Raw genomic sequence first — 27,731 nt, forward strand, 5'->3', positions numbered from 1 at the left:
TGGGGTGTTTTGTGGGGTTTTTTGGGTGTTTTTTGGGTCTTTTGGGGTGTTTTGGGGTCTTTTTGGGTAAATCGTGCTGCCGTCCAGGGACGTATAGATATACTGTCCCTGTGTTATCTAAGTCCGTGGTAGAACTAAACATAATGAACTGTCAGCGAGAGCGCGTATCATATAAAAGACATGTAATTAAAGATGATTTCACTCATCGGATTTTTTTTCCAAAATCATTAGTAAAATATCTAAATATAAACCTGCTGCTGCAGCTGTACTTTCCTGTTGTCAACTTCCATGTTGATCTTTGAGGAAATTATGTAGAATAACACGCACGAATATTTGTTACGATTATCCCCCTTTACTTGTGAGGATTACACTAAAATAATAAACAATATCCGGAAAATGTATCTCCTCGTAAGCCGTGGTTTCATTTGAGAGGCAAGAACAAGATTTAAAGGACATACGTTTTTTTTAAGCTTTTGAAGAGAACGGATAAGTGAACCCTGGAAAGTCATTAGGTTCAATTATTTCGAATATTTGGTATATTTTTTGTCTAATCTTTATTATTTAAATTGGTTATCATTACAATGGTAATATATTGTTTTCCGTGGCATCCACTGAACGTGTTGTGTTTTCAAATAAAATTTGGTGAATAATCATATATCATAAGATAATTTTACAATTGTATGTTATTAGTTAAAACATTCCGGACCCTGTGATGCCTATTCAATTTGTTCGTTAGAATACACCGTTATGAAATTACCGGAAGTAGTATTAGTATCGCTATTGCCATAGAGACATTATTGCTCTTGACAGATGGATAAAAGTTGAAAAATCCCCAGTTTAAGTTCATCTAGTCAGAAGCAGGGACTTAAATTCTGTCTAAACATAAACATCCTGCACATCTAACACGATGAGTGCAACAACGATCACAAGGTTTGTAATATATAGCACAAAAAAGTATCGTATTCATCGATGATAATTGACTGCCAGTGCTGTTTAACATGTATCTGATTGATCACTTACTTAACAGGATCCTGTATGAAATAACTAATTTGATGACCCAGTTACGATGTGTGATTTTATTTTATAGTCTCACAACATCTGAGGCACCGTCCCAGGTGCCCACAGCAGTCCAAGAAACAGTTCCAGAGGAAGTACCAGAACCAAGTGATGCTGCCGTTAAGTTCTTGGAAGGCATAGGTAAATCCCATATATCATGCATCATATATATTTCAGCAAGTGTTCGATCCATAAGTTGTTTATGGCATTAAAGTTCTTTGTTGTTACTGTATGCACACTGCCATTTAAAGAGTTTTGAGATAGCAGTATAAAGTCAATCTAATTAAAATTATATCTTCACATCACTCTCGTTTACTGATATGTCGTGTAATTAGATTGGTATAAAGTCAGCATTAGATCCGCACTATCACAAGGAGGCAAGCACACCAATATACCCTGTCTCCTGCATACACTACATACATGGAGGCACATCCTTAAATGACCTTAGCTGTTAATAGGACGTTAAACAAAACTAGTCCAAACTGGTCTGCTAAGGCCCTGATTTGAATAGTTATTTCTTGTGAAACAGGGGAAAGGTCTGGAGAGGGTGGGCAGCAGTTGTTAAATCTGTGTTGTAAATAAATAGGTTTTAGGTAAATGATAAAGGTCAACATCTTTTACTGCGCTGATCTCTATACCTCACCTCTGTGTCAGGTTACAGACCTGTTTTCAGTACAGGTGAAGTTGTTTCACTTTAGAGACAGATAACTGTTAACAAGATGAAATGAAGATTTATAGTAAGTTAAACAGCAACTAGGATAACTGTTGGAACTTGTAGTGATGTCAAACATTCATGGTTCAGGTTGCACATACATTTGTAGCTGTGATAACGTAGCTTTTTAGAACTGATAACGAGACATATTTTATACATTGCATCATCAGATCAAATACCCAGCCCGGGCAGATGAGGCAAGTCATTCATATTTAATAGTACTAGGTTGCATGGAGTAAAACATTCTAAGCTACTTCAGTAATTTATGGTGGGTTTTCTCCGGGTACTCTGGTTTCCTCCCACATTTAGACAGTCCGTGATGGATCCGGACTTACAAGAGTGATTAATATAAGTTGTTTCATGATTGTTGTAAAATAAATAAAGTTTATATATATATATAAAACTTTTACCATTATTTAAAGCAATAAAGTGTAATTTAATGCTAATCAAAGAGAAAATTTAGAATGAAAACACATAAACTGCTTCATAGCAATTGCTGCTGATAAACAGAGCTCTCTGGAAACAGATTCACATATCAAATAAAGTAATTCATATTATGTTTTGATTTAATTGCAGTTCCTGAAGAGGACTTTAAATATTTGATGTTTGATGACAGCCTGTTGACAACCTCGACGGATACATACACAAGTGGTTCAAAACAGGGGAGAGAACTGGGGGAATTTACCGTTTCTGTAGAGCCAACACGTCACAAACAACAAGATTGCTATCTCATACATGCAAACAGTCATGGGTCGATAGATGGTGTCCCTTGTGGCACATCAATCACAGCTTATGTCGGACAGAACCTTGAGACCATCGAACAACAACACCACGAATATGTAAAGGTAAAGTTGACATATGGGACAATATAGTATTTATCTTGACACCATTTTCTTTTTCAAATTCAGCAAATTAAGATGTTGTTTTCAAGATACTTTTTCTCTCTGACAGTAGTTAGAATAATATGCAGAAACAGTGATGGGCAGTTTCCAACTGGGGACTAGTCAGTAGATATTTCTTTTATGGAGGATGAAAAGTTTCAGCTGTTTCCAACAAAAAATGATCTTACACTGCTATTAAGTTGGTTTATTACTGATTTTACTTCATACTGAAAGTATACAGCCCCCCCCCCCCCCGCCCCCCCCCCCCCCCCCCCCCCCTTAATGTACCACATGATCACAAAATCATGTGACTTTGGTTCCGGAAACTTGTATCTCTGTAAAGATGTATTGAATGCATTATGTGAATATTTGAGACCTGAATCAATTCAAAAGATTCCAATATCGTACACTTATCACTATAAGAATGATTGTTAGTTTAAGGAATAGTCCTTTAAAAAGTTAATCAAAATGAATTTAGTTCAGAAAAAATAGATACACATACTGTAAAAAAGCAGCGGTATTCATTTGTGCATGCTAAAATTTAAGTGTATTATTGAATTTTAACATATTAACTAGTGCATTGATGAATTGGTACATTCACATTATAGAGTATATTGTCTCATTCACCCCTGAAGAGTGAAGACACATTTGAATTCTTCCAATGGAAAGGTTAACGTTGGAATAGTTTGTTATGAAATTTCAGGGGTGAATGAGTTATATACAGTAAAAAGTATACAATAAACACAATCATAATTAAGTGCCCGGTTTGTAGCTCAAAATGTGCTAAAATAAGAATTCCACTGAAATATGAACATTTACAGTATTAATATGGCTACAAACTTAAATATAAATTGAATATGAAAACTTGATGGTTATTTTCAAACGTAATCAGTAAACATTCATGACAAATTTTGACATTTTAGCTTGAAAACTGCCCTCTGGACAGGAAGACATTTATAGTTCAACAAGAGGACTGTTATGTGGTGAACAGAGTAATAACACAAGGAGAGGTTTGTATCAGCTTTTGGGGGGGAAATTCACCTGCTGTATCTCACTGTATGATTGTAAGATGTGATTAATGTGTGTGTATGAGGGGGGCATTATCCTCTTTTATGGGACATTGAAGAGACAACCATTGATTTTCTGCTGCAACACTTACTGTAATGTCAATCTTCTTTTCTTTTCTACTGCAAGGTATCCTAGCATGCCTGCTGTTTACCCTACTTTTTTACCCCATTTCTACCTTTTAGACTGCTATCTGACTGTATTTGGTTGATTAGCTTTTAAGACTTTCTGGATATATTATCAACAAGAAGACCATCAAAAATTTGGAAAACTTCTCTGGAAATGAATTTTGAGTGTTAATGTAATTGATGGCTATCTGTTTTTGCTTGCATTCTCAAAACTGAAGAAGAAAATATATTTTTGTATTTGTTTTCAAACTCTTTTGCTCTAAATGTCTTTTTCATTCATGCATATATATTTTGTCAGTATTAACTTCATTTTGTCAATCATCATTTTGTCTTTTCTTGACAGCCTTGGATGAAGAATTTCGTAAATATTTAAGCTCTATCTATATTAGAGCTACTGTTAGTTTTCTATATTTGATTTATGTTATTTTGTTTATAAATTTTATGTTATGTAGTTTTTCCCAGGGGTGTACAATTTTTCATTTAGAGAATTGGAAGATTTTGAAACATTTTACTTTTCCAAATCTATAATTTTGCAGTAAATATTGCAAACTGGTGCTAACACAGACATAAAATTACTTAAGTCTGGAGTGTTGGGTTATTGAAATTAAACTTCTTGCTTTCCTTTTCCAATGATTTTCACCATTCTTCCCCATTTAGCTATTTAACTATGCCCAAGGAGTCAAACCAGAACAAAATAAAAGTTAAAAAAAGGGGGGGGGGGGAGTAATGGAGACTCAATTTAGAGAAATATTGTTATGTTCTATTCAAATTTTTCTGGAAAGACTCAGTAATTCAGAGATAAGAATGAAATGAGGTTAGAATGGTGAATATAGATAGGATATTTTATTCAATATGTGAGAAAAATTAGAAACCAAATTAAGTTTGACAGACAATAGGTGACTTTCCTTTATTTCTATTGTTTATATATTCAGGTGTTTGGGTAAGGTTTTTGTTTTCTTTTGTATTTCCTGTTTGCAAAATATTTATTGTTTGTTTAGTTATCAATGTTACGAAATTAACAGTATTTTACCACAGCTTTTCAGCATCGTAGCAATGCCAACTCTTGACCATATAACGACTGTCTTGTATTAAAATTACTAGACATATTATTTTTCATTATGATAAGTTCTTTTTACACAACCGTAAAAAGAACTTATCATAATCCATACTTACCAACCTGAAGAAAATGTTAAGAAATACTTGACATATTACCTTTGAAAAAGGATTTGTGAATGTAGTTATGGTTGCATCTTTCGATACTCTAGGAATTATACTCTGCACCCCTCGAATATGATGGCAAAATCGAAGGCAAAAAGATAGCTGTTTGATTGGCCTCAGGTAAAAAAACCTTGACCATTCACTAGGCTGATACCTGTCCTTTGAAGATTATAGAGAAGGGACGCTCGAGTTTAAAGCCTGTCAATTTTACCGTTACGCATCCCTGAGATTCTTTTGATGTACATGGAAGAATCAAACTAGTCTTCTTGTCTCATCCACAAGGTGGCGCACACTGATCCTTCGGTTTGCTATGACATATTCCAGGGGTGAAGAGAGCGACAGTGAGCGTAACCCCTAGGGTATCTAGGATGCTGTGCTTCTTGAATCTAAAAGAACATGCAACCATTACAGATCATGGACACGGATCAAAGGAAACTTATTTCTAACATTCAATATTGAGTTTAAAGGGTTTAATGGAGTTTTCATTCTTTTTCATCCTGTTTGTATGTCTATGTATCTTGGCCCAGTTATTCAATGTGCAATTAGCTGAGAGACAAAAAAAATAATTAAATGCAATTTTTGTGATGTTTTTGTATAAATTTATTATCTTTGGATAGTGTTTTTAGCTCACTTGGCCCTTTGGGCACTTATGGCATGGTGCTGCGACCGGCCGGCGTAAACGTTTTACTTTAAACAACTTCTGAATAAAGAAGAGGCCCAGGCTGATGATATTTGGACAGTAGCATGCTGGGATGAATGACCTTGACCCACTTTGAAGGTCTCAGGGGTCAAATGTCTTAAAATCTTCAAACAACTTCTTCTCAATAATCAAAAGGCACAGGGTACTGATATTGGGCCTGTAGCATGCTGGGATGAAGGGTTACCAAAATTGTTCAAATGAATGACCTTGACCCACTTTCAAGGTCACAGGGGTAAAATGTCTTAAACTCTTCAAACAACTTCTTCTCAATAATCAAAAGGCACAGGGTACTGATATTGGGCCTGTAGCATGCTGGAATGAAGGGCTGCCAAGTTTGTCCAAGTGAATGACTTTGACCAACTTTCAAGGTCACAGGAGTCAAATATCTGAAAATCTTCAAATGATGTCTTCTCAATAACCAAAAGGCCCAGGGTACTGATATATGGCCTGTAGCATGCTGGGATGAAGGGCTGTCAAATTTGTTCAAATGAATGACCTTGACCCACTTTGAAAGTCTCAGGGGTCAAATGTCTTAAAATCTTCAAACAACTTCTTCTCAATAATCAAAAGGCCCAGGGTACTGATATTGGGCCTGTAGCATGCTGGGATGAAGGACTACCAAGTTTGTTCAAATGAATGACCTTGACCCACTTTCAACCTAATGTCCTTGCATGACATTCAAGATCACAGGCTTCATATGTTTAAATATTTTAATAGGTTCTTATGAATCAAACACTGATATTCTGCCTGTAACTGTATTTTAGTCCACTTTAAAGATTACATGTGTGAGATTAATACCAGGTGAGCGATGCAGGTCCATTGGGCCTCTTGTTGATTCTTACTTCAAGTAGTTTTAGTTTTAAATTTCAATATGTTTGAACATATCCTCAGATGAAATAGATGTGCCAAATTATTGATAAGCCTATCACCCTTTGAACATAGGAGCCCTTCAGAGTTCCAGCCCCAGTTGGCCATAAACTAAGCTAGTCTTTTTGTATGTGTTACAGTCACTTATGGCAGAGATTTTTTTTTTCATTTAAAAAAAAAAAAAAATGGAAAAGAAAAGAAAAAAAGATTTTAACGAAAATCGTTTCCTCCAATATCAAGTGCTTTTTCTTTAGGGCAATTTTTAGATTAAGAAAGTCAAGTGTTAAGTTCACATTAGGCGTGTAATTATAGTAACATGAGCTATTTACGATGGTAATTTATTATTATTACTGAAAAAAGCTTTGTAAGGTTTAATTCTAAAACGTTTTTTAGGTATTTGTCCTACAATAAAAAACAAATCCTGATAAATTCACCAATGTATCCTTTTATTGAGAATCTAAATTTTAGATAATCCATAATCACATATTTTTCTTTGTACTGTAAAGGTAGTTTTCCTGTTGGCTAGAAGCTGCTTATACACATCACTTTGTTGTTGTTGACGGTTAAAGGTTACTTGTCCCAGCCATCAGCTACCACTTAAATATTTTTTGTAAATTCTGTAAAATTGCCTTTTGCAGGATATCCAAAGATCTTCTAGAAGCATTGAACTGTCAAAGATGAAAGGATTTATATCTGAGGGTAAGTAACTAATGTATTCTTTGTCAGAGTAGATTTATATCTGAGGGTAAGTAATTAATGTATTCTTTGTCAGAGTAGATTTATATCTGAGGGTAAGTAATTAATGTATTCTTTGTCAGAGTAGATTTATATCTGAGGGTAATAAATTAATGTATTCTTTGTCAGAACAGATTTATATTTGAGGGTAAGTAATTAATGTAATCTTTGTCAGAGTAGATTTACCGTATATCTGAGGGTAAGTAATTAATGTAATCTTTGTCAAAGCAGATTTACCGTATATCTGAGGGTAAGTAATTAATGTATTCTTTGTCAGAGCAGATTTACCGTATATCTGAGGGTAAGTAATTAATGTAATCTTTGTCAAAGCAGATTTACCGTATATCTGAGGGTAAGTAATTAATGTATTCTTTGTCAGAGCAGATTTACCGTATATCTGAGGGTAAGTAATTAATGTAATCTTTGTCAAAGCAGATTTACCGTATATCTGAGGGTAAGTAATTAATGTATTCTTTGTCAGAGTAGATTTATATCTGAGGGTAAGTAATTAATGTATTCTTTGTCAGAGTAGATTTATATCTGAGGGTAATTAATTAATGTATTCTTTGTCAGAACAGATTTATATCTGAGGGTAAGTAATTAATGTAATCTTTGTTAGAGTAGAATTTCCGTATAACTGAGGGTAAATAATTAATGTAATCTTTGTCAGAGTAGAGTGACCGTATATTTGAGGGTAAGTAATTAATGTATTCTTTGTCGGAGTAGATTTATATGTGAGGGTAAGTAATTAATGTATTCTTTGTAAGAGTAAATTTATATCTGAGGGTAATTAATTAATGTAATCTTTGTCAGAGTAGACCTATAAAAACACAGACTTTGTCAGAGTAGATTTATATCTGCGGATAAGTTATAAATGTAATCTTTGTCAGAGTAGATTTATATATGAGGGTAAGTAATTAATGTATTCTTCGTCAGAGTAGATTTACCGTATATCTGAGGGTAATTAATTAATGTAATCTTTGTCAGAGTAGCTTTACGGTATATATGAGGGTAAGTAATTAATGTATTCTTTGTAAGAGTAAATTTATATCTGAGGGTAATTAATTAATGTATTCTTTGTCAGAGCAGATTTACCGTATATCCGAGGGTAAGTAATTAATGTAATCTTTGTTAGAGTAGAATTTCCGTATAACTGAGGGTAAATAATTAATGTAATCTTTGTCAGAGTAGATTCACCGTATATTTGAGGGTAAGTAATTAATGTATTCTTTGTCGGAGTAGATTTATATGTGAGGGTAAGTAATTAATGTATTCTTTGTAAGAGTAAATTTATATCTGAGGGTAATTAATTAATGTAATCTTTGTCAGAGTAGCTTTACGGTATATATGAGGGTAAGTAATTAATGTAATCTTTGTTAGAGTAGAATTTCCGTATAACTGAGGGTAAATAATTAATGTAATCTTTGTCAGAGTAGCTTTACGGTATATATGAGGGTAAGTAATTAATGTATTCTTCGTCAGAGTAGATTTACCGTATATCTGAGGGTAAGTTATAAATGCAATCTTTGTCAGAGTAGATTTACCGTATATTTGAGGGTAAGTAATGAATGTATTCTTTGTCAGAGCAGATTTACCATATATCCGAGGGTAAGTAATTAATGTAATCTTTGTTAGAGTAGAATTTCCGTATAACTGAGGGTAAATAATTAATGTAATCTTTGTCAGAGTAGACCTATAAAAACACAGACTTTGTCAGAGTAGATTTATATCTGCGGATAAGTTATAAATGTAATCTTTGTCAGACTAGATTTATATATGAGGGTAAGTAATTAATGTATTCTTCGTCAGAGTAGATTTACCGTATATCTGAGGGGAAGTAATTAATGTAATCTTTGTCAGAGGAGATTTACCGTATATCTGAGGGAAAGTAATTAACGTAATCTTTGTCAGAGTAGATTTACCTTATATCTGAGGGTAAGTAATTAATGAATTCTTTGTCAGAGTAGATTTATATCTGAGAGTAATTAATTAATGTATTCTTTGTCAGACCAGATTTATATCTGAGGGTAAGTAATTAATGTATTCTTTGTAAGAGTAAATTTATATCTGAGGGTAATTAATTAATGTATTCTTTGTTAGAACAGATTTATATCTGAGGGTAAGTAATTAATGTATTCTTTGTCGGAGTAGATTTATATGTGAGGGTAAGTAATTAATGTAATCTTTGTCAAAGAAGATTTACCGTATATCTGAGGGTAAGTAATTAACGTAATCTTTGTCAGAGTAGATTTACCTTATATCTGAGGGTAAGTAATTAATGTATTCTTTGTCAGAGTAGATTTACCGTATATCTGGGGGTAAGTAATTAACGTAATCTTTGTCAGAGTAGATTTACCGTATATATGAGGGTAAGTTATAAATGCAATCTTTGTCAGAGTAGATTTACCGTATATCTGGGGGTAAGTAATTAACGTAATCTTTGTCAGAGTAGATTTACCTTATATCTGAGGGTAAGTAATTAATGTAATCTTTGTTAGAGTAGAATTTCCGTATAACTGAGGGTAAATAATTAATGTAATCTTTGTCAGAGTAGCTTTACGGTATATATGAGGGTAAGTAATTAATGTATTCTTTGTCAGGGCAGATTTACCGTATATCCGAGGGTAAGTAATTAATGTAATCTTTGTCAAAGCAGATTTACCGTATATCTGAGGGTAAGTAGATAATGTAATCTTTGTCAGAGTAGATTTATATCTGAGGATAAGTTATAAATGTAATCTTTGTCAGAGTAGATTTACCGTATATCTGGGGGTAAGTAATTAACGTAATCTTTGTCAGAGTAGATTTACCTTATATCTGAGGGTAAGTAATTAATGAATTCTTTGTCAGAGTAGATTTATATCTGAGAGTAATTAATTAATGTATTCTTTGTCAGAGCAGATTTACCATATATCCGAGGGTAAGTAATTAATGTAATCTTTGTCAGAGTAGAGTGACCGTATATTTGAGGGTAAGTAATTAATGTATTCTTTGTAAGAGTAAATTTATATCTGAGGGTAATTAATTAATGTATTCTTTGTCAGAGCAGCTTTACCGTATATCCGAGGGTAAGTAATTAATGTAATCTTTGTTAGAGTAGAATTTCCGTATAACTGAGGGTAAATAATTAATGTAATCTTTGTCAGAGTAGAGTGACCGTATATTTGAGGGTAAGTAATTAATGTATTCTTTGTAAGAGTAAATTTATATCTGAGGGTAATTAATTAATGTATTCTTTGTCAGAGCAGATTTACCATATATCCGAGGGTAAGTAATTAATGTAATCTTTGTCAAAGAAGATTTACCGTATATCTGAGGGTAAGTTATAAATGCAATCTTTGTCAGAGTAGATTTACCGTATATATGAGGGTAAGTAATTAATGTAATCTTTGTCAAAGAAGATTTACCGTATATCTGAGGGTAAGTAGATAATGTAATCTTTGCCAGAGTAGATTTATATATGAGGGTAAGTAATTAATGTATTCTTTGTCGGAGTAGATTTATATGTGAGGGTAAGTAATTAATGTATTCTTTGTCGGAGTAGATTTATATGTGAGGGTAAGTAATTAATGTAATCTTTGTTAGAGTAGAATTTCCGTATAACTGAGGGTAAATAATTAATGTAATCTTTGTCAGAGTAGAGTGACCGTATATTTGAGGGTAAGTAATTAATGTATTCTTTGTCGGAGTAGATTTATATGTGAGGGTAAGTAATTAATGTAATCTTTGTTAGAGTAGAATTTCCGTATAACTGAGGGTAAATAATTAATGTAATCTTTGTCAGAGTAGAGTGACCGTATATTTGAGGGTAAGTAATTAATGTATTCTTTGTAAGAGTAAATTTATATCTGAGGGTAATTAATTAATGTATTCTTTGTTAGAACAGATTTATATCTGAGGGTAAGTAATTAATGTAATCTTTGTTAGAGTAGAATTTCCGTATAACTGAGGGTAAATAATTAATGTAATCTTTGTCAGAGTAGAGTGACCGTATATTTGAGGGTAAGTAATTAATGTATTCTTTGTCGGAGTAGATTTATATGTGAGGGTAAGTAATTAATGTAATCTTTGTCAAAGCAGATTTACCGTATATCTGAGGGTAAGTAATTAATGTAATCTTTGTCAGAGTAGACCTATAAAAACACAGAGAAATTCACTCATTTTATAAACTGATGTTAAAGGCTTCTTCAGTACTTTTACACACTCTAGTATTGTATAACCAGTATATGTGTATCGCTTTTTCTGTCAGTCTTTTGATTATTTATTTTTCTGTCTGAAAAATGTATAGGTGGTCTCTTGATAAAGGTTCATTGCACACTGAAATCATGAAATCACTACCATGGATACATTAAAAGTGGTCTCTTAAAAGAGGTGGTCTCATGAGCAAGTATTTGAAGGTCCTGTTTTCCTTTTTTTATAACAACTCCTTTATTTGTCTACCTCAATATATTGCCAAACCCCTTTATTATGCCAACATTTCAATAAACAAATATTTACATTATACTGAGGTTGTACGTCGCAGTAATATATCCATTTAACCCTTTCACCACTGTAGACCATAATGGACTCATCCAGATCAATACATGGTAGAGTCTACTGAAGTTACCTAGGGGTGAAAGGGTTATTACCGCCAGTAGATACTCTAAATCTTTGTTTTAGGGTCCAATTTACTGCTGCATAGACTTTTGATTGAGAAAAACTTTCACTCTGATGACTTCCAACTCCTGTCCTTTGACTCCGACACAAATATATGTGCAGCTATATATGTAAGTAGACTTTCGGAACACAAACGATAATTGCCAAGCATTCTAGCCATCAAATTGCGTAAAATATGGAACAGTTTTAATATATTACCATTAAAGATTTCTATCTCAAATTATTAGTGAAACAAGAATTGTACATATAATAATGATGGCCTAACAGTTTTTTTAACTAACCATGTCTTTAGTCTTAAGGTTGTATGCTACCTTACTAACAAATGTATCTTCTTTCCAAGAGAGTTCAACATAATATTGAATGTGTCAATTGTTAGTCTATTAATTACATATCTAAAACACAGGTGCTGGACACACTAATATGATGTACTATATTACATATCATAATAGTTTGTCCAGCACCTGTAATCTGAAGGTATACGATAACGCATATTAAATTGATTGATTTTGCTGTAAATTTAAAATATCCAAGGGAGATAAATTATCAACACAAATCACATCAATAATGTGTAAGATAGCAAAACACCTTAAATGCATCTTTTGACCTTTGCCTTGTGTTTGCTATTATAGCGGCCCTTGGAGGACCGGACTCAGACAGTTGACGGGACTGAAATTCGTGTATATGGGGTTGAGAGGACTATTAACTCTGTGGTGGACCTTCCTACAACATGGCAATCGTATTTTATGCAGGATGGGTAAGTTATCAAGTTATAAATTGACATTTAACATTTACTGCTTCAATATAAGAAGAATTGAAGCAATATTTGAAAAAATGATGACCTATATCATTCACAGGAGTATACAATTCCGTTAGCCAGACTCCCAGGGCTATAGTAGATTTTATGTCCAGTCTAGGGAAAATTTCATTACCCTATTTTACCATGACAATGATATTGGTCGAACTTGTAAATTTTTTAAAAATCGGCCTGCGGGCTGTATTTTACCGGTGTATGAGATTGTACATCCCAGATTCATAGCTGTTGTATAATTGTATAATCTAGGTAACACCCCCCTCCCCCCACCTCCTTCTTCACCTCTAACCTCCTTCTCCTGTTCCCCCAAAACAGATTTGTACATTTATTTATGCCCCCGCCATAAAATGGGGTGGGGGGGGGGCATATAGTGTTACCCATGTCCGTCCCGTCCCGTCCCCGTCCCCGTCCCGTCCCGTCCCGATTCAATGTAAACACTTAGCAATTTCATTCTTTGGCAGACTTTGGTCAAACTTTATACAAAGGTCAAGTATGAGTATACTTCGGACATCGTTATGTTTCAGGGATCCAAGGTCAAGGCCAAGGTCACACTTGCTATATATAGAAAATCATCAACTGATTCAATTTAAACACTTAGCAACTTCATTCTTTCATGGATTTTGGTAAAACTTTTTACAAAGGTCAAGTATGATTATACTTCGGACATCTTTGTATTTCAGGGATCCAAGGTCAAGGCCAAGGTCACAATTGCTATATATAGAAAATCATCAACTGATTCAATTTAAACACTTAGCAACTTCATTCTTTCATGGATTTTGGTCAAACTTTATGCAAAGGTCAAGTATGAGTATACTTCGGACATGGTTGTGTTTCAGGGTTCCAAGGTCAAGGCCAAGGTCACTGTTGCTATATATAGAAAATAATCTACTGATTCAATTTAAACACTTAGCAAATTCATCCGATATGTTATTGACAAATTCATCCGATATGTTATTGAGATGGTAATAACATACAGAAAAAACCCATATGAATATTAAAATCAACTTTAAGTGTAGTACCTTGTGTGCGTGCATGTTTCAGGGTATCAAGATCAAAGTGGTTGTAACTTTTTATAGAACACTGAAACTAATTTCACATGGCAGCGGCGGCATTTATGTCTTACAGACATTTTCTAGTTACAATATGTATTGAGGAGAGGACGTAGCAGCCTAAGGGTCAAGTTGAAATAAGTTGTTGTCCAATCCCTTTGTATCTTTATACAATGAAATACTGTATGTTTAAAATTCATGTCTTTTGTCATTGGTCCAATTTCAAGAATTCTTCTCCGAATCATATTTCAATTAATTGCTATATTTCACCATGTTTGTTAGATAAAAAGAGAAATGCCTTTCAAACATGCAGTGTAATAATTGAGAATTGGAAATACATGTATTTTGAGGAATTAAGAAAAACTCAAGAATGATGTTTCCATAGTTGGATGTAAAATTGATGAAACAGGATAAATTACATGAATTTTTCTATACTTCTGTTGTTTATGTTCACTTACAAAATTGTGTTCTTTTCTTCTTTTAGACATTTGACAAATCGTGTGCAGGTTGGATCTCCTGTGACAATGAAACTGGCCAGAGTACCAAACCTTATAATGAGAGGTCAGTCCATTGTCCTTTTACTCATTCACATCTGAAATTTCATAATGAACTATTCCACCCATTGAATTGGATGAGTTTAAATATGTCTTTAGGGGTGAATATGTTAATTAATTATCTTGGCTCATCTTTAACAACCACAGTTTTATGACTTTAAGGATCCCTGTCCCACTGCCCTGTTGTTTATATACTGTAACCTCCCATTAACTTCCTTAAGGATCCCTGATCCTTTGTCCTGTGATTTATATACAGTAGCCTCCCCTTAACTTCCTTAAGGATCCCTGATCTACTGCCCTGTGGTTTATATACAGTAACCTCCCCTTAACTCCTTAAGGATCCCTTTCCCACTACCCTGTTGTTTATATACAGTAACCTCCCCTGAACTTCCTTAAGGATCCCTGTCCCACTACCCTGTTGTTTTTATACAGTAACCTCCCCTTAACTTCCGTTGGATATAACTGTGGCACAGTTTGGCCAGGTCACTTCTGTTGACCAGGTAGCTTAATCGGTTAGAGCGTTAGTATAACAGTCTGAAGTCCAGGGTTGAATCCCTGTCTAGCCCAGTATAACAGTCTGAAGTCCAGAGTTGAATCCCTGTCCAGCTCAGTATAACAGTCTGAAGTCCAGGGTTGAATCCCTGTCTAGCCCAGTATAACAGTCTGAAGTCCAGGGTTGAATCCCTGTCCAGCTCAGTATAACAGTCATTGTAAAATTGGGATTCCTACCCCAACCCCTGGCGCCAGGGTGGGGCCCCACAAGGAAAATTAGCCAATATTTCAAAAATCTTCTTCTCCAGACTCAGAGGTACTACAGTCAATTTCTGTGCATGGATAGAAAGATCATCAGGGGTTTTATTGAAATTGGAAATTTCAGGACCCCAGGCCATCCATTCTCTCTTTGGGAGGGGGTAAAGTTAACTTTAGTTTATATAGGGAAATCCATTTTTAGCAGAAAATCATTCAAACTTGGTCAGAATTATCCTTGGAGGAAGATGATTTTCAAATTGTAAAATTGGGATTCCTGCCCCATCCAAGTGGCTAGGGAGGGGCCCCCAAAGGGAAAATTTACCAATATTTTAAAATTCTTATCCTTTGATGACATTTGTATTGTATTTCACTTAGTTAAGTTTACATATTGTTTTCCACATCACATCTCAGCAATGAAATTGAGCTACCAGTACCTATACTATATCTCAGGTGATAAGGCCCTTGGGCCTCTTGTTCTTTTTAGAAATGATTTATCAAAGCTATAGCAATGGCAGAAAAATAGTTTCCAATTCTAAGTTACAATTTTTGGCAGTGGCACGGGGATCCTCTATTGCTGTATCTGTTGTGGTGATGTCTTTGTCATTTCACAAATGGCAGAGTTGGTGAAACCCCTGGGCAAAACCTGAATACATATACTCAGTATAAAGCAGTTTTCTTTAATTTCTAATAGATGTAAAAAAACATCATGGCTTAATTATGTAGAATTGTGGTATTGTTTATTGTGGGTAAGTGTATCCATTTTGCTGTATGGTTTTGTATATAACAAGAGGCACAAGGGCCTTAGCGGTCACCTGAGTTATATTAAAGGTACTGGTAGCTCAATTTCATTGCTGAGATGTGATGTGGAAATCAACATGTAAACAAAGTGAAATACAATATTTGTTATGTCATCAAAGGATAAGAACGTTAAAAACTATTCAAATAAATTATTTTGCTATTGAGAATTATACTCTCTCCCCAAGGGAGCACAGATGACCTTGGGGATAATGAAATTTACAATTTAGGTAATGGTAATTTAGGTAAGGACCTTTCTATCCATGAACAGTAAAACATATGAGTCTGATGAAGAAGATTTTCTAACTTTTAACCGTAATCCCCATTTGGGCCCCATCCCTCCAGCCCCTACGGATGGGGCAGGATCTTAATTTTTCATACCATATAATTGCCATCTGGCATCATAATCATTCTAACCAAGTTTGAATAATTACCTGCTTGTTCCCTACATAAACTTAAGTCAACTTTACCCCCTCCCCAAAGGAGAGCGAATGGCCCAGGGGTGATAGAAAGCCCATGCACAGAATTTGATTGTACTACCTCTGAGTTTGGAGAAGATTTTTGAAATAATGGTCAATTTTCCCTGCAGTTGGGGCAGGAATCCCAATTTTACACTTTGATATCATCTTCCTCCAAGGATGATTCTTACCAAGTAAGATTAATTTCTTACTGAAAATGAACAAAATATACCCAAAAGTGTTATTTCCCTATATAAACAAAAGTAAACTTTACCCCCTCCCCAAGGAGAACAGATGGCCCGGGGTACTGGAATTTACAATTTATATAAAGCCCCTGATGATCTTTCCATCCATGCAGAGAAATTAACTGTAGTACCTCTGAGTCTGGAGAAGAACATTTTTAAAATATTAGTTTATTTTTCCTTTGGGGCCCCACCCTGCCCCTGGGATTGGAGTAGGTATCCAAATTATACAATTTTGTAGCCTCATCTACCAAGGATGATTCTGACCAAGTTTGAAAAAATTCCATCCACTGGTTCTTGAGCAAAGCTCAGGTGACCTAAAAATATAAATGTTGTGCATTTTGTTTTCCCAATGAAAAAACAACTCGAGTTATGAACGGAAGGTAGAAAAGTAAGAGTTTTTTTACCTTTATTTTTCAGACGAGGAGCCGCCAAAACCGACATTTGAGAAGCGATCGTTACAGTGGGATGAGGATATGCAGCTATATTCTAAGTTCCTTGACAGGAAGGTAAATTCATGGATCTCCCTCATTAGAAGTCTTCCCTATCACATGTTAACTTTGTCAAAAATACCTCACTAAATCAGTCAACAGCTAAAATTAGGACCCTGCATGGGAAATAAACATATATATATATGTCCATGTCCATTTATATGTTCATCCACACTTTAGTTTCCAGAGATTATCTCAGAATCTAAAAGATTAAACTTTCTTAAAATTGACATGGTAATATACTGTAATGTGTTGATGTGCAAAAGGGGTTCTAAAGTTTCTGAAGTCATGGTCGAGGTCACTGTAAATAAAAATAGACGATTGGGTAGGGAGAGGGTGCAGTTCCTATCTCAGAAGCCAAAAGTGTAACCATTTTGAAATTTGACATAGTGATAAACTGTGATATGTAGTCTAAATGCAATAGAGGTTTGAAAAGTTCTAAGGTCAAGGTCAAGGTCGCTGTTACTAAATATAGATCATAGGGGGTTACAGACTTCTATCTCTGAATCCGAAAGACTTATCATTCTAAAATATGACAGAGTGATACAGAGTGATACACTGATATGAAGATGTACAAAAGCGTTTTAAAAAGTCTTTAAAGGTCAAGGTCACTGTTAATTAAAACAAACAATTGAGGATAAGTTGGATTTGAGAGGAGGGCCATGTGAGCTTATGCCGTACAGTGACGTCCGCCCGTCTGTCCGTCAACGTTTTCTTTGAGCGACTTCTTCTGAAGAACTTGAGGGCCTAGGATTATGATATTTGGCCAGTAGGTACCTGGGATGGAGTGCTATAAAGTTTCCTCATTAAAATGACTTTGACCTACTTTCAAGGTCACAGGGGTCAAATATGATAAAAAAATTAACAATCTTCTTCTCAAGTTCCATAAGGCCCAGGGTCATAACATTATGCCAGTAGGTACCTAGGATGGAGTGCTATACAGTTTCCACATTAAAATGACCTTGACCTACTTTCAAGGTCACAGGGGTCAAATATGTTAAAAACTTCAAACAACAATATCCTAAGAACCATTTGGACTAGAGTCATGATACTTAGGTATGTGATGTAGACCAGCAGTGCAAATATTTTTACAGTAATGAGGTCAAATGTCAACTTTAAGTATTAGTCGGAGGGTCAAACGTCAACATCGGTTAAAAGCTTTAACAATCTTCTTTTCTAGTTCCATAAGGCCTAGGGTCATGATATTTGGCCAGTAGGTACCAGGGATAGAGTGCTATAAACTTTCCTCTTTAAAATGATTGGGTATGTTATATATTACAGTAATAAGGTCAAAGGTCAATGTGGGTTAAAAGAATTAAAATTTTGAAATTTCAAACAATATCTTAAGAAGCGTTTAAGTGATGTTAATGTCTTGTGTTCTAGTTACCAAATTTGGTCAGAAGTTACCTATATGTCAGTTTCATGTAACAAAAGAAACAGGTGAGCGATACAGGCCCTCTGGGCCTCTTGTACTGTGTATATTGGAATAGATATATTTTGCCCCATTTTCAGAAACATTTAACTTACAGATATGCCTCTATGAACAATTTTCTCCAGTTATGCTTTTTTTATGGAAAAAAACCCTTAAATGAGGAATGTTTTTGAAACTTGGGCCATTTTCTAATTTTAGCCTTAGCCTAAATAAAAGGACTTGCAATTCATTATATCTCAGCCCCTTTTTGTCTCTTCCAATTGGGTTGAATTGTCTTTATTTCAACTCTTTCCTGTAAGTTTAATATTTCTTTAATATTTTCTGTGCAGGAGGAGCTAAAAGCAGACCATGGGTCCTATGTCCGCCATCATCCCGAGCTTAAAAATCTACTCGCGGATTTCCTCCAATTCTTACTTTTGCGGAAACCAGAGGATGTTGTTCAATTTGCTGCTGAGTATTTCTCCGCGTTTTCTCCTGCTATGCCTACTGCTACACCTTACTTAGCTTCAAATGCTCCAACACCTTTCCCAGCAAGTCGGACCAACACAAAGATTGACCAGCTCCGAGCACCGACGCGATGAGTGACATTCTGGACATCACACGTTCGTTCTTTTTCTACACCTGGCAGAAGGATTTTTCTTTTCAAAAGGTGACTTTAACGGAAAAAATCTTCAATATTTTGGTTCAGGAAGCAATTACTTAAACTGTATATACAGAGGAATCATAATTTCTTGTAGTTTGAGACAAGATTTATGATGTGACACTCTTTACTCATTTACCCCTGAAGACTCATTTGAACCCTTCCAATTCAAAGGTTGGAATAGTTCATTATGAAATTTCAGGGGTGAATGAGTTAATCTGAACACATAAGTTTCCAGAAATCTCCTGAATAAAAGAAAAAATAATTCAGGTTTATGAAACCAAAATCCTGTACTCCTTAATTACAGTGTAGTTGAAAATTGACTTCAAAAATTTACCAGTGTTTATTGAAATGTACTGAAGGTTACTGAAAACATTTGGAAATGGCCCTCAGCGAATCTTAACAACTTTGTTATTGACTGGTGGATTTTCAAATATTTTTTTTTTGCTGGATCAGCCCTGATAAAGATAGTCAAGCAAATTGAAAAATTGAAAACTGAAGTTTAAAAAAGGTTGAATCATTACAAAGTAAGTGGAACATACAAAGTGTACTAGAATTGCTTTGTAATTTAATATCTACTTTAATTATTTTTATATATATTGCCAATACAAGTGTTGTAAGAAAATATTGCCTTGTGTTAAATAAGGCTAGAAAACACCTAATGTTGTTATACATAAAATTTATATTCTATTTATCAATGAAGACTTTAAGCGTTGTACATGTATACATTTATTGTACGGTATAGATGTTACAGAATCAAATTTAGTTTTAATACCACACCGATAGTCTTACCAACCCCGTCCTTGCATGTGTTATGTTTTACATTCGATGTTTACAATTCAAATAATATTTAACATTTTTTTTACTGTTTCTAATGAAGCATGTATGATATTTGAGAGAGGAAGGCTGAAAAGGACCACAGAAAGAATTGAATACGAGAGAGCGAGAGAAGGAAAAAATACATTTTGTTGAAAAATGTTTTGTACAGATATCCCATGAATGTACATATTTTTTATGATTATGTATTTAACAAATACAATGTATATAAATGTTAATTTTATACAGTAAATATCAATATATCTTTGGAAATGAATTTTTCACTCTAAATTAATTGTTTCACTTCAAATATTTATTTTGTTGTTGTAAAGATGAACAAATCAAGACTGAAATAAAAAAATTATGTGGCATTATTTTCGAAATAAAAATTGAAATTCAAAAAGAAAACCTTCATGCTTGGAGAGTTGTATATTTTAAATGAACATCTGAAGACAGGAATTTGGATTTTGAAGATATTTATGACTTTCTGTTAATGAGTCATTAAGCTAATGGAATTTATGAAAAACCAGATTTAGTCCATATCAAAAGAATATACCTGGTACTTTAAACACTCGTAATGGGGGCCATTTGAAAATTCCCAGACTCGTAAGTGGTTTTGGATCCTCGATCAAAAAATTATAATTTTGATCATAGCTAGTATAATTTATAGGTATGATAATTATATATTTTTGGAGGACACGTGTTTCGCTGGTATAGCAGATTGTAAGAATAATATTTAAGGTTTGTGATTAGCGTCACTATAGTCCAGTCCTGCCTTAGAAAGGAAAATCAAAGATCCAAAAATGCATGAAAAAAATATTACCATTACATTTTAAAATCTATTATACATTGTATTAATGTTATGCTGAATAAACAGTGGTTTCTTCACTTTAAATAAGTTTTCTGTTCACTTTCTTACAACATAATATCAAATTTCTAATCTGGCCATGATACCTTGAACAATTAAATTTAAGTTGAGACTTGTGTATTTTTAGAACAAGAGGCCCAGAGGGCCTGTATCGCTCACCTGAATATGTTTAAAATAATTGGTATGAAGTAAAGATATAGCACTCCATGGTAGGTGCTGTAAGTACATATGAAATTTTAGAAAGATCCATCCAGTACTTGAGATATAACAAATTTCAAACAGAACCCAACCCCTATGCCCCTAGGGGGGGGGGGGGGGCATACCCATCGTTTATACAAAATTGAGTCCCCTTGGCCAAAGGATGCTCCAGACTAAATTAGGATAAAATCCCTTAATCCCTATGGCAGAAGAAGGATTTTAAAGATTTTACCTCTATTTCCCATATTGTGCACCGCCCCTCAGACCCACTGTTTATACAAAATTGGTTTACCTTAACCCAAGGATGCTCAACACCGAATATGGACCAAATCCTGTCATTCCTACAGAAGTAGAAGGATTTTAAAGAAAAATTTGCTATGTTCCCCTACGGTAGAAGAAGGATTTTGAAGGTTTTACCTCTATTTCCCCTATTGGGCCCCGCCCCTCTGCCCCCAGGGGGGGGGGGGGGGGGGGGGGCACACCCACCATTTATACAAAATGAGTCCCCTTGGCCTAAGGATGCTCCAGACTAAATTTAGTCAAAATCTACTTGGCCGTTCAGCACTAGTAGCGTTTTAAAGGAAAAGTTGACAGACGGATGGACGACGGACGACGGACGACGGAAGCTGCGGTATGGCATAAAAAAGATTTGAGCCTGAGCTTATGCTGTGGCAAAGTGTCCATCAAACATCCACCCATCCCAGCAACTTTTCATTGAATTGACTTACTGAAGTACTGAAAGGTCATAAAGTCATGATATTAATTTGGCTGCTAGCTCATTCAAGGTCATAGGGGTCAAATATGTCAAAAAACTTTTCAACAGCTTCAGCAGAAGAACCGAAAGGACATGAGTCATAATATTTTGCTGTTAACTTCCTTGGATAGAACCCAACAATGTTAGGATAAGAATGAGATTGACTTTGACCTACTTTTAAGATCAAAGGGGTCAAATATGCCAAAATCTTATATCAAGGTTTCGTTAAGAACCAAAATGCCTAAAGTCAGGATATTTGGCTGGTAGCTAAATTTCTGGTATGAATTTCTATAAAATACCTTCATTAAAGGTCAGAAGGGCCAATTACGTTTAGAACTTGAAATGACTTCTTCTAGAGGGCCAAAATACCTAGAGTCATTATATTTGGCTGGTAGTTTCCTTGTACAACCCCTCTCCCCCCTAAAAAAAAATGAAGAAGACTTTGACTTACTTTCAAGGTCACAGGGGTCATAAATGCAAGAAGAACACTTCAAACGTCCAGAAGCTATAGCTTGGTGGAATAAATGACTTTGACATACCTTCATAGTCACAGGGGTCAAATGTGTTAAAATTTAACAACTACTGAATAGCCAAGTGCATAGCTCAAATCAAATTTTGAGTTATAATATTTACTTATTTTCAAACTTTCATATTTCAAATTGGAATATCAATTAACTAAACTTTAAATTAACAAGAGGCCCAATGGACCTGCATCGCTCACCTGGTATCAATCTCACCATTGTAAGTAACCTTAACACTGGACTAAAATAAAGCTACAGGCAAAATATCAGTGTCTTGACTAAAGTCATTCAGAAGAACCTGTTAAAAGATTAAAACAAATTTGACCCCTGTGACATTGAAAGTCAAACATGGACATTAAATTGAACAAACTTTATAGCCTTCATCCCAGAATGCAACTTGTCAAATATCACCACCCTTATGGCCATATACCTTTTGTTTATTGAGAAGATGACTTTTAAAGATTTATGCACTATGGACCAGATGTGACCTTGAAAGTGTGATAAGGTCATTCACATGAACAAGCAATCTCCTCGGACGCTTTAGTTTAGTGTAGTTTATAATTCGTTTTTTAGTGTTTTTAATACAAATAACCACTGTGACCTTGAATATGGGCGAAAGTCATTCATTTGAACACAATTCGTAGCCCTTCATGCCAACATCCTTCTGGCCAAATATCGTCACCCTGAACTTTTTGGTTATACAGAAGTCGTTTAAAGGGTTTTAAGACAATTGACCCCTGTGACCTTGAATATGGGCGAAGGCTATTCATTTAAACAAAGTTAGTAGCCCTTTATCCCAGCATGCTTCTGGTCAAATATCATCACCCTGGAGCTTTTGGTTATTCAGGAGTATATGTGTAAATGTTTTTAAGACAATTGACCCCTGTGGCCTTGAATATGAGCGAAGGTCATTCATTTGAACAAACTTGGTAGCCCTTCATCCAAGCATGCTACTGGCCAAATATCATCACCCTTGGAATTTTGGTTATTCAGAAAAAGTTGTTTAGTTTTTAAAATATTTGACCCCTGTGACCTTGAAAATGGATAAGGTCATTTATTTGAACAAACTTGGTAGCCCTTCATCTCAGCATGTTAATGGCCAAATTAAAGCACCATATGTCTCTTGGTTATTCAGAAGAAGTTGTTTAAAGGTTTATAACATATTTAACCCCAGTAACCTTGAATATGATTCAAGGTAATTTATTTGAACAAATTTGGTAGCCCTTCATCCCAGCATGCTACAGGCCAAATATCAGTACCCTGGGCCTTTTGGTTATTGAGAAGAAGTCGTTTGAAGATTTTAAGACATTTGACCCCTGTGACCTTGAATATAAGTCAATGTCATTCATTTGAACAAACTTGGTAGCCCTTTATCACAGCATGCTACTGGCATAATAGCATCATCCTAGGGTTTTCGGTTATTGAGAAGAAGTTGTTTAAAGGTTTTAAACATATTTGACCCCTGTGACCTGGAATAGAAATAAAGGTCATTCATCCTAGCATGTTACTGGCCAAATATCATTACCCTAGGCCTCTTAGTTATTCAGAAGAAGTTGTTTAAAGGTTTTTAAAACATATTTGACCCCTGTGACCTTGAATATATGTCAAGGTCATTCATTTGAACAAACTTGGTAGCCCTTTATCAAAGCATGCTACTGGCCAAATAGCATCATCCTAGGGTTTTCGGTTATGGAAAGTAACAAAATCATTCTGGAAAATATCATTTTCCTATATGAACTATTGTAAACTCAATCAATCGTTTGAATGATTTCCAACGAAAATTAAACACATTATGCTCATAATATCTATTTCCTATATATAAATTTTAGTAAACTTTCCCCCCTCCCCAAAGAGAAATTCCAGACCCTGGGGTCATGAAATTCACAATTTTGGTAAAGTACCTTAAGACTCTTCCATCCATGAAGAGTATTTGATTCTTCCATATTTGTGGTGTAGAGAAGAAGATTTTTGAAATTCAAATCAATTTGACCCCTTTTGGCCCCGCCCATCAGCCCTTGGGGGTCATCCAGGGTCAATATGTGCATACCATCAAATCATCATCCTATACTTATAATTATAACCAAGTTTGAATGATTTCCAATGGAAATTAAACAAATTATGCTCAAAAATGTCAATTTCTAATATAAACTATAGTAAACTTTACCCACTCCCCGGGGGGAAATGTGAGATCCTGGGGTCATGAAATTCACAATTTTGGTAAAGTACCTGAAGACCCTTCCATCCAAGAAGAGTATTTGATTCTACCATATCTGGGTGTAGAGAAGAAGATTTTTTGAATTTCGAGTCAATTTGACCCTTTTTGGCCCAAGCCCTTAGGCCCCTGGGGAGTGGGGACCATATATGTCACAATTTCCGTTCATCTTTTGCCATAGAAGGTTCCTGCAAAATTTCATTGCAATTGGTTCAGTAGTTTTTGAGAAGAAGTCGAAAATGTAAATTGTTTACAGATGCACGACGGACGACAGCGGACAAAAGGCGATCGCAATAAACTTGATAGCTCTATATCCATGTAAGCAGTAGGCCATATATCATAATCCTATGTACATTTGAATATTTGTTACTGATCTTTAACACTTTCACCACTGTAGACCAAAATGGACTCATCAAGATCAATGCATGGTAGAGTCTACTAAAGTTACATAGGGGTGAAAGGGTTAAACCGAGTGAATATTATTCTTTCAAACAATCCTGATAATCCTTCACTGCAATATGTATTATGAGCATCTTTAGAAAATAATTTTGAGGGCATTTTATACAATTTATCCCAGTAGCCTTGAAAGTTGGTAAAGATCATTCACTTTTTTAAAATTAACAATTGTATAGCCCTTTACCCCAACAAGCTACGAGACAAATTTCACTTCTGTAGACCAAATGAATTTTTAGAATTTGGATGTGCACCTGAATCCCATGTATTGTGCAAAGTATTTTGAGTGTCATCATTTAAACCTCGGAACACAGGTAAACCGTTTGAAAGCACTGCTCCAGAGTGTTGTCACCTGCCAGTGACTTCATTTAAGCTTACATAACAGGGTTGGGTTATAAATAGTTTCAACATGTTGTGATAAGGTCTGTAAAAGTGGTCAACACTTTGAGATAACTTTGCTGGTGTGTAGAATTCGCGGATATTAGTCGAAGCGTGAATATAGCGAAATCAAAACCCTAGCGAAATATACCCGCTATACAGTACTTAATTTGTCAAGTTCACAAACCCAGTATAACACAAACATCATGTAACAAAGATTATGTGTACTAAACTTTATATTCAGAATAAACTTGTCATCATTTAACAAGTACACATTTCAAGTGAATCCTGAACTAAACATTCAAATCTTTCAACAGTCTTTAACAAGTACATGCATACTCAAGTTCTTTTTAGGAGAAAACTGTCCAAAACTGTGTTTTCCCGCACAATAGCTTATTTTGTATCATAGTATCACACCTGACGAAGTTCAATTTTAATAAATGGCATATTTCAACTTCAGTCGGTGTATGCTTTTCTATGATATTTACCTTAACCCAGGCTACAAACGTAGCACATCCTTCGACCGATGCAGCGCTAAATGGCAATTTATATATGTCAGAACAAAATCAACATAAATATTTTTAGCAAGTTTTTCAAGAATGAGACAACTTCAAGCGTCACATCTATGAGATTCTGTTTTCAGTTAGTAATAACATTCTGTCAAAACTGATCGGATATATAATGTTTTCAGGAAGACAAAACCTCCTGTGTCATATCTGACTGAGTCTGTGGAAGGTCGTCAATGTCGTAGATTGGATGACAGAACGATCTGTCATGCAAACACACTTTACAGCCGTCGGGGAAAATCGTGGTCATCTGGTCTAGTAACTCCAGTACCTCCTCCCGGTCCTGGAGGGGTGGTAACTTCCTAGCCATTCTTACAGCCTCTCCCTACAAAAAGTCAAATAATATGATATACATAAGACTTGACCCTCTCCTTGCAATGCGTCAAATTTGGCAGCTTCAGATTTAAAGATGGTAAGATTGAGACTCACTCAGTAGAGAAAAAGAGCAAGACAGAATCTGAAATATAAATATTCAGACCTGTAGGCAGACGAGCCTGAAATATTTAAGACCTGTAGGCAGACGAGCCTGAAATATTCAGACCTGTAGGCAGATGAGTCTGAAAGTCTGAGATGGCAGAACTGAGACACTATACCTGTAGCTAACTGAGAACTTAGACCGGTGGACAATGAGAACCACTCTATATGTTTATACTTACGGGTAGATGTAGGCTTTGAGAGAGTGAGACGGAAACACACTCGCTTTAATGTAGTTTCTGTGAACTTTGTAAGGATGAGTCTTATAACTTCTATACTTGTAGAATGTTGAGACGGCAAAACTCGAATGTTTCCTCTAGAATTTTAATACCTGAAGACAGTTACAGACTGTGAGAGGAGACAGGGAAACAGTTTCTTTAAATGTCTACACTTCTGCATATTTGAGGACTTGCAGACACTGAGATTGAAACATACACTCTACAATGTAAATAGTTTTTGTAGACTTTGAGTGGGCGACCATGACACTAAAATGTCTATAATTGAAGTACTTAATTGAGATGGCGAGACTCAGATCTTTTAATGTCTATACCTGTAGATAGTTGAGGACTTTTAGAGGGCGAGACTTAGACACACTCTCTGCTCCAGTTGTACAGGTTAGCTCTAAGACTTCAGACAGATCAGGAATACCATATACCGGAATAAAGGCCGTCAAGGCGACAACATCCGCTTGTGATGTACCATTCTCCTTATCTACAATCAGAAAATATATAATACTGCATAAGTCATTTTCAATTAATTTCGGTAGAGGGCCTAGTAAGTTTTAAGAACTTGTGCCCAATCCCTTTGACTGTTTATGTCTATAAAATATGTTTGAATTAATTAATTTCGAGTTCGGTAACAAGCTCCGCCCACCTCTCGCCTGATTGGCTTGGCTGAAACACCCAAGTGTAGGTGTGTTTTAGTTCAGAAGGTGTGTTTTAGTTCCAAGACTAACACACGGGACTGAAACACAGTCAGGCAAAAGTGGCGATATATTCGCAGGGCTCACCCTGTACCTAAACAAGAAGCCTAGAGGGCCTGTATTGCTCACCTGGATATCTAAGTAATCATGGCAAAACATTCTCCTAATAAGATCCAAGGGAATATGCCAGACCCCAAGGCCAATCCTTGTAGCATATCTATATTAGATTGTTCATGTCCAGCAATTTTATGTATGGGTATGGGGTGGGGATCTCAACAGTTTCCAAGTTGTGACTCAGAAACTAGGTCCCTAGGGTTGTGGCCAGACCC

General features: G+C 35.2%; 2 protein-coding genes across 3 annotated transcripts in view; one reads left to right on the forward strand and one right to left on the reverse strand.

Moving 5' to 3' along the window:
- Positions 1 to 761: 761 nt before the first annotated feature.
- Positions 762 to 20,951, forward strand: LOC110463214 (ciliogenesis-associated TTC17-interacting protein-like). 2 transcript variants are annotated; one of them, XM_021517622.1, is made up of 11 exons: positions 762 to 930; positions 1,088 to 1,197; positions 2,345 to 2,613; positions 3,573 to 3,659; positions 4,186 to 4,203; positions 7,266 to 7,326; positions 12,022 to 12,128; positions 12,648 to 12,772; positions 14,363 to 14,439; positions 17,098 to 17,186; positions 18,930 to 20,951. In XM_021517622.1, exons 1-11 carry the CDS (start codon positions 908 to 910, stop codon positions 19,179 to 19,181), a joined length of 1,218 nt encoding a protein of 405 aa, XP_021373297.1. In that variant the 5' UTR covers positions 762 to 907; the 3' UTR covers positions 19,182 to 20,951. The 2 variants fall into 2 exon arrangements, with proteins under 2 accessions (XP_021373297.1, XP_021373298.1); XM_021517623.1 differs by lacking the exon at positions 4,186 to 4,203.
- Positions 20,952 to 25,665: 4,714 nt separating this feature from the next.
- Positions 25,666 to 27,731, reverse strand: part of LOC110463215 (PMS1 protein homolog 1-like) — a 29,663-nt gene continuing 27,597 nt past the window's right edge. The window contains exons 15-16 of the mRNA XM_021517624.1: positions 27,031 to 27,191; positions 25,666 to 26,331 (exon numbers count right to left, since the gene is read on the reverse strand). Of these exons, the coding sequence (XP_021373299.1) occupies positions 26,128 to 26,331; positions 27,031 to 27,191 (365 nt within the window). The 3' untranslated portion in view covers positions 25,666 to 26,127. The remainder of the gene's footprint in view (positions 26,332 to 27,030; positions 27,192 to 27,731) is intronic.

The sequence above is a fragment of the Mizuhopecten yessoensis genome, unplaced genomic scaffold (assembly GCF_002113885.1).
Source record: "Mizuhopecten yessoensis strain PY_sf001 unplaced genomic scaffold, ASM211388v2 scaffold10877, whole genome shotgun sequence".
NCBI lineage: Eukaryota > Metazoa > Mollusca > Bivalvia > Pectinida > Pectinidae > Mizuhopecten > Mizuhopecten yessoensis.

What these genes read in the sequence shown, in the direction of transcription:
- LOC110463214 (XM_021517622.1), top strand. Translation starts at nt 908, where the DNA reads ATGAGTGCAACAACGATCACAAG. An exon ending in TCGTATTTTATGCAGGATGG is followed by an intron (nt 12,773 to 14,362) that starts GTAAGTTATCAA and finishes TTCTTCTTTTAG; the next exon opens with ACATTTGACAAATCGTGTGC. An exon ending in ACCAAACCTTATAATGAGAG is followed by an intron (nt 14,440 to 17,097) that starts GTCAGTCCATTG and finishes TTTATTTTTCAG; the next exon opens with ACGAGGAGCCGCCAAAACCG.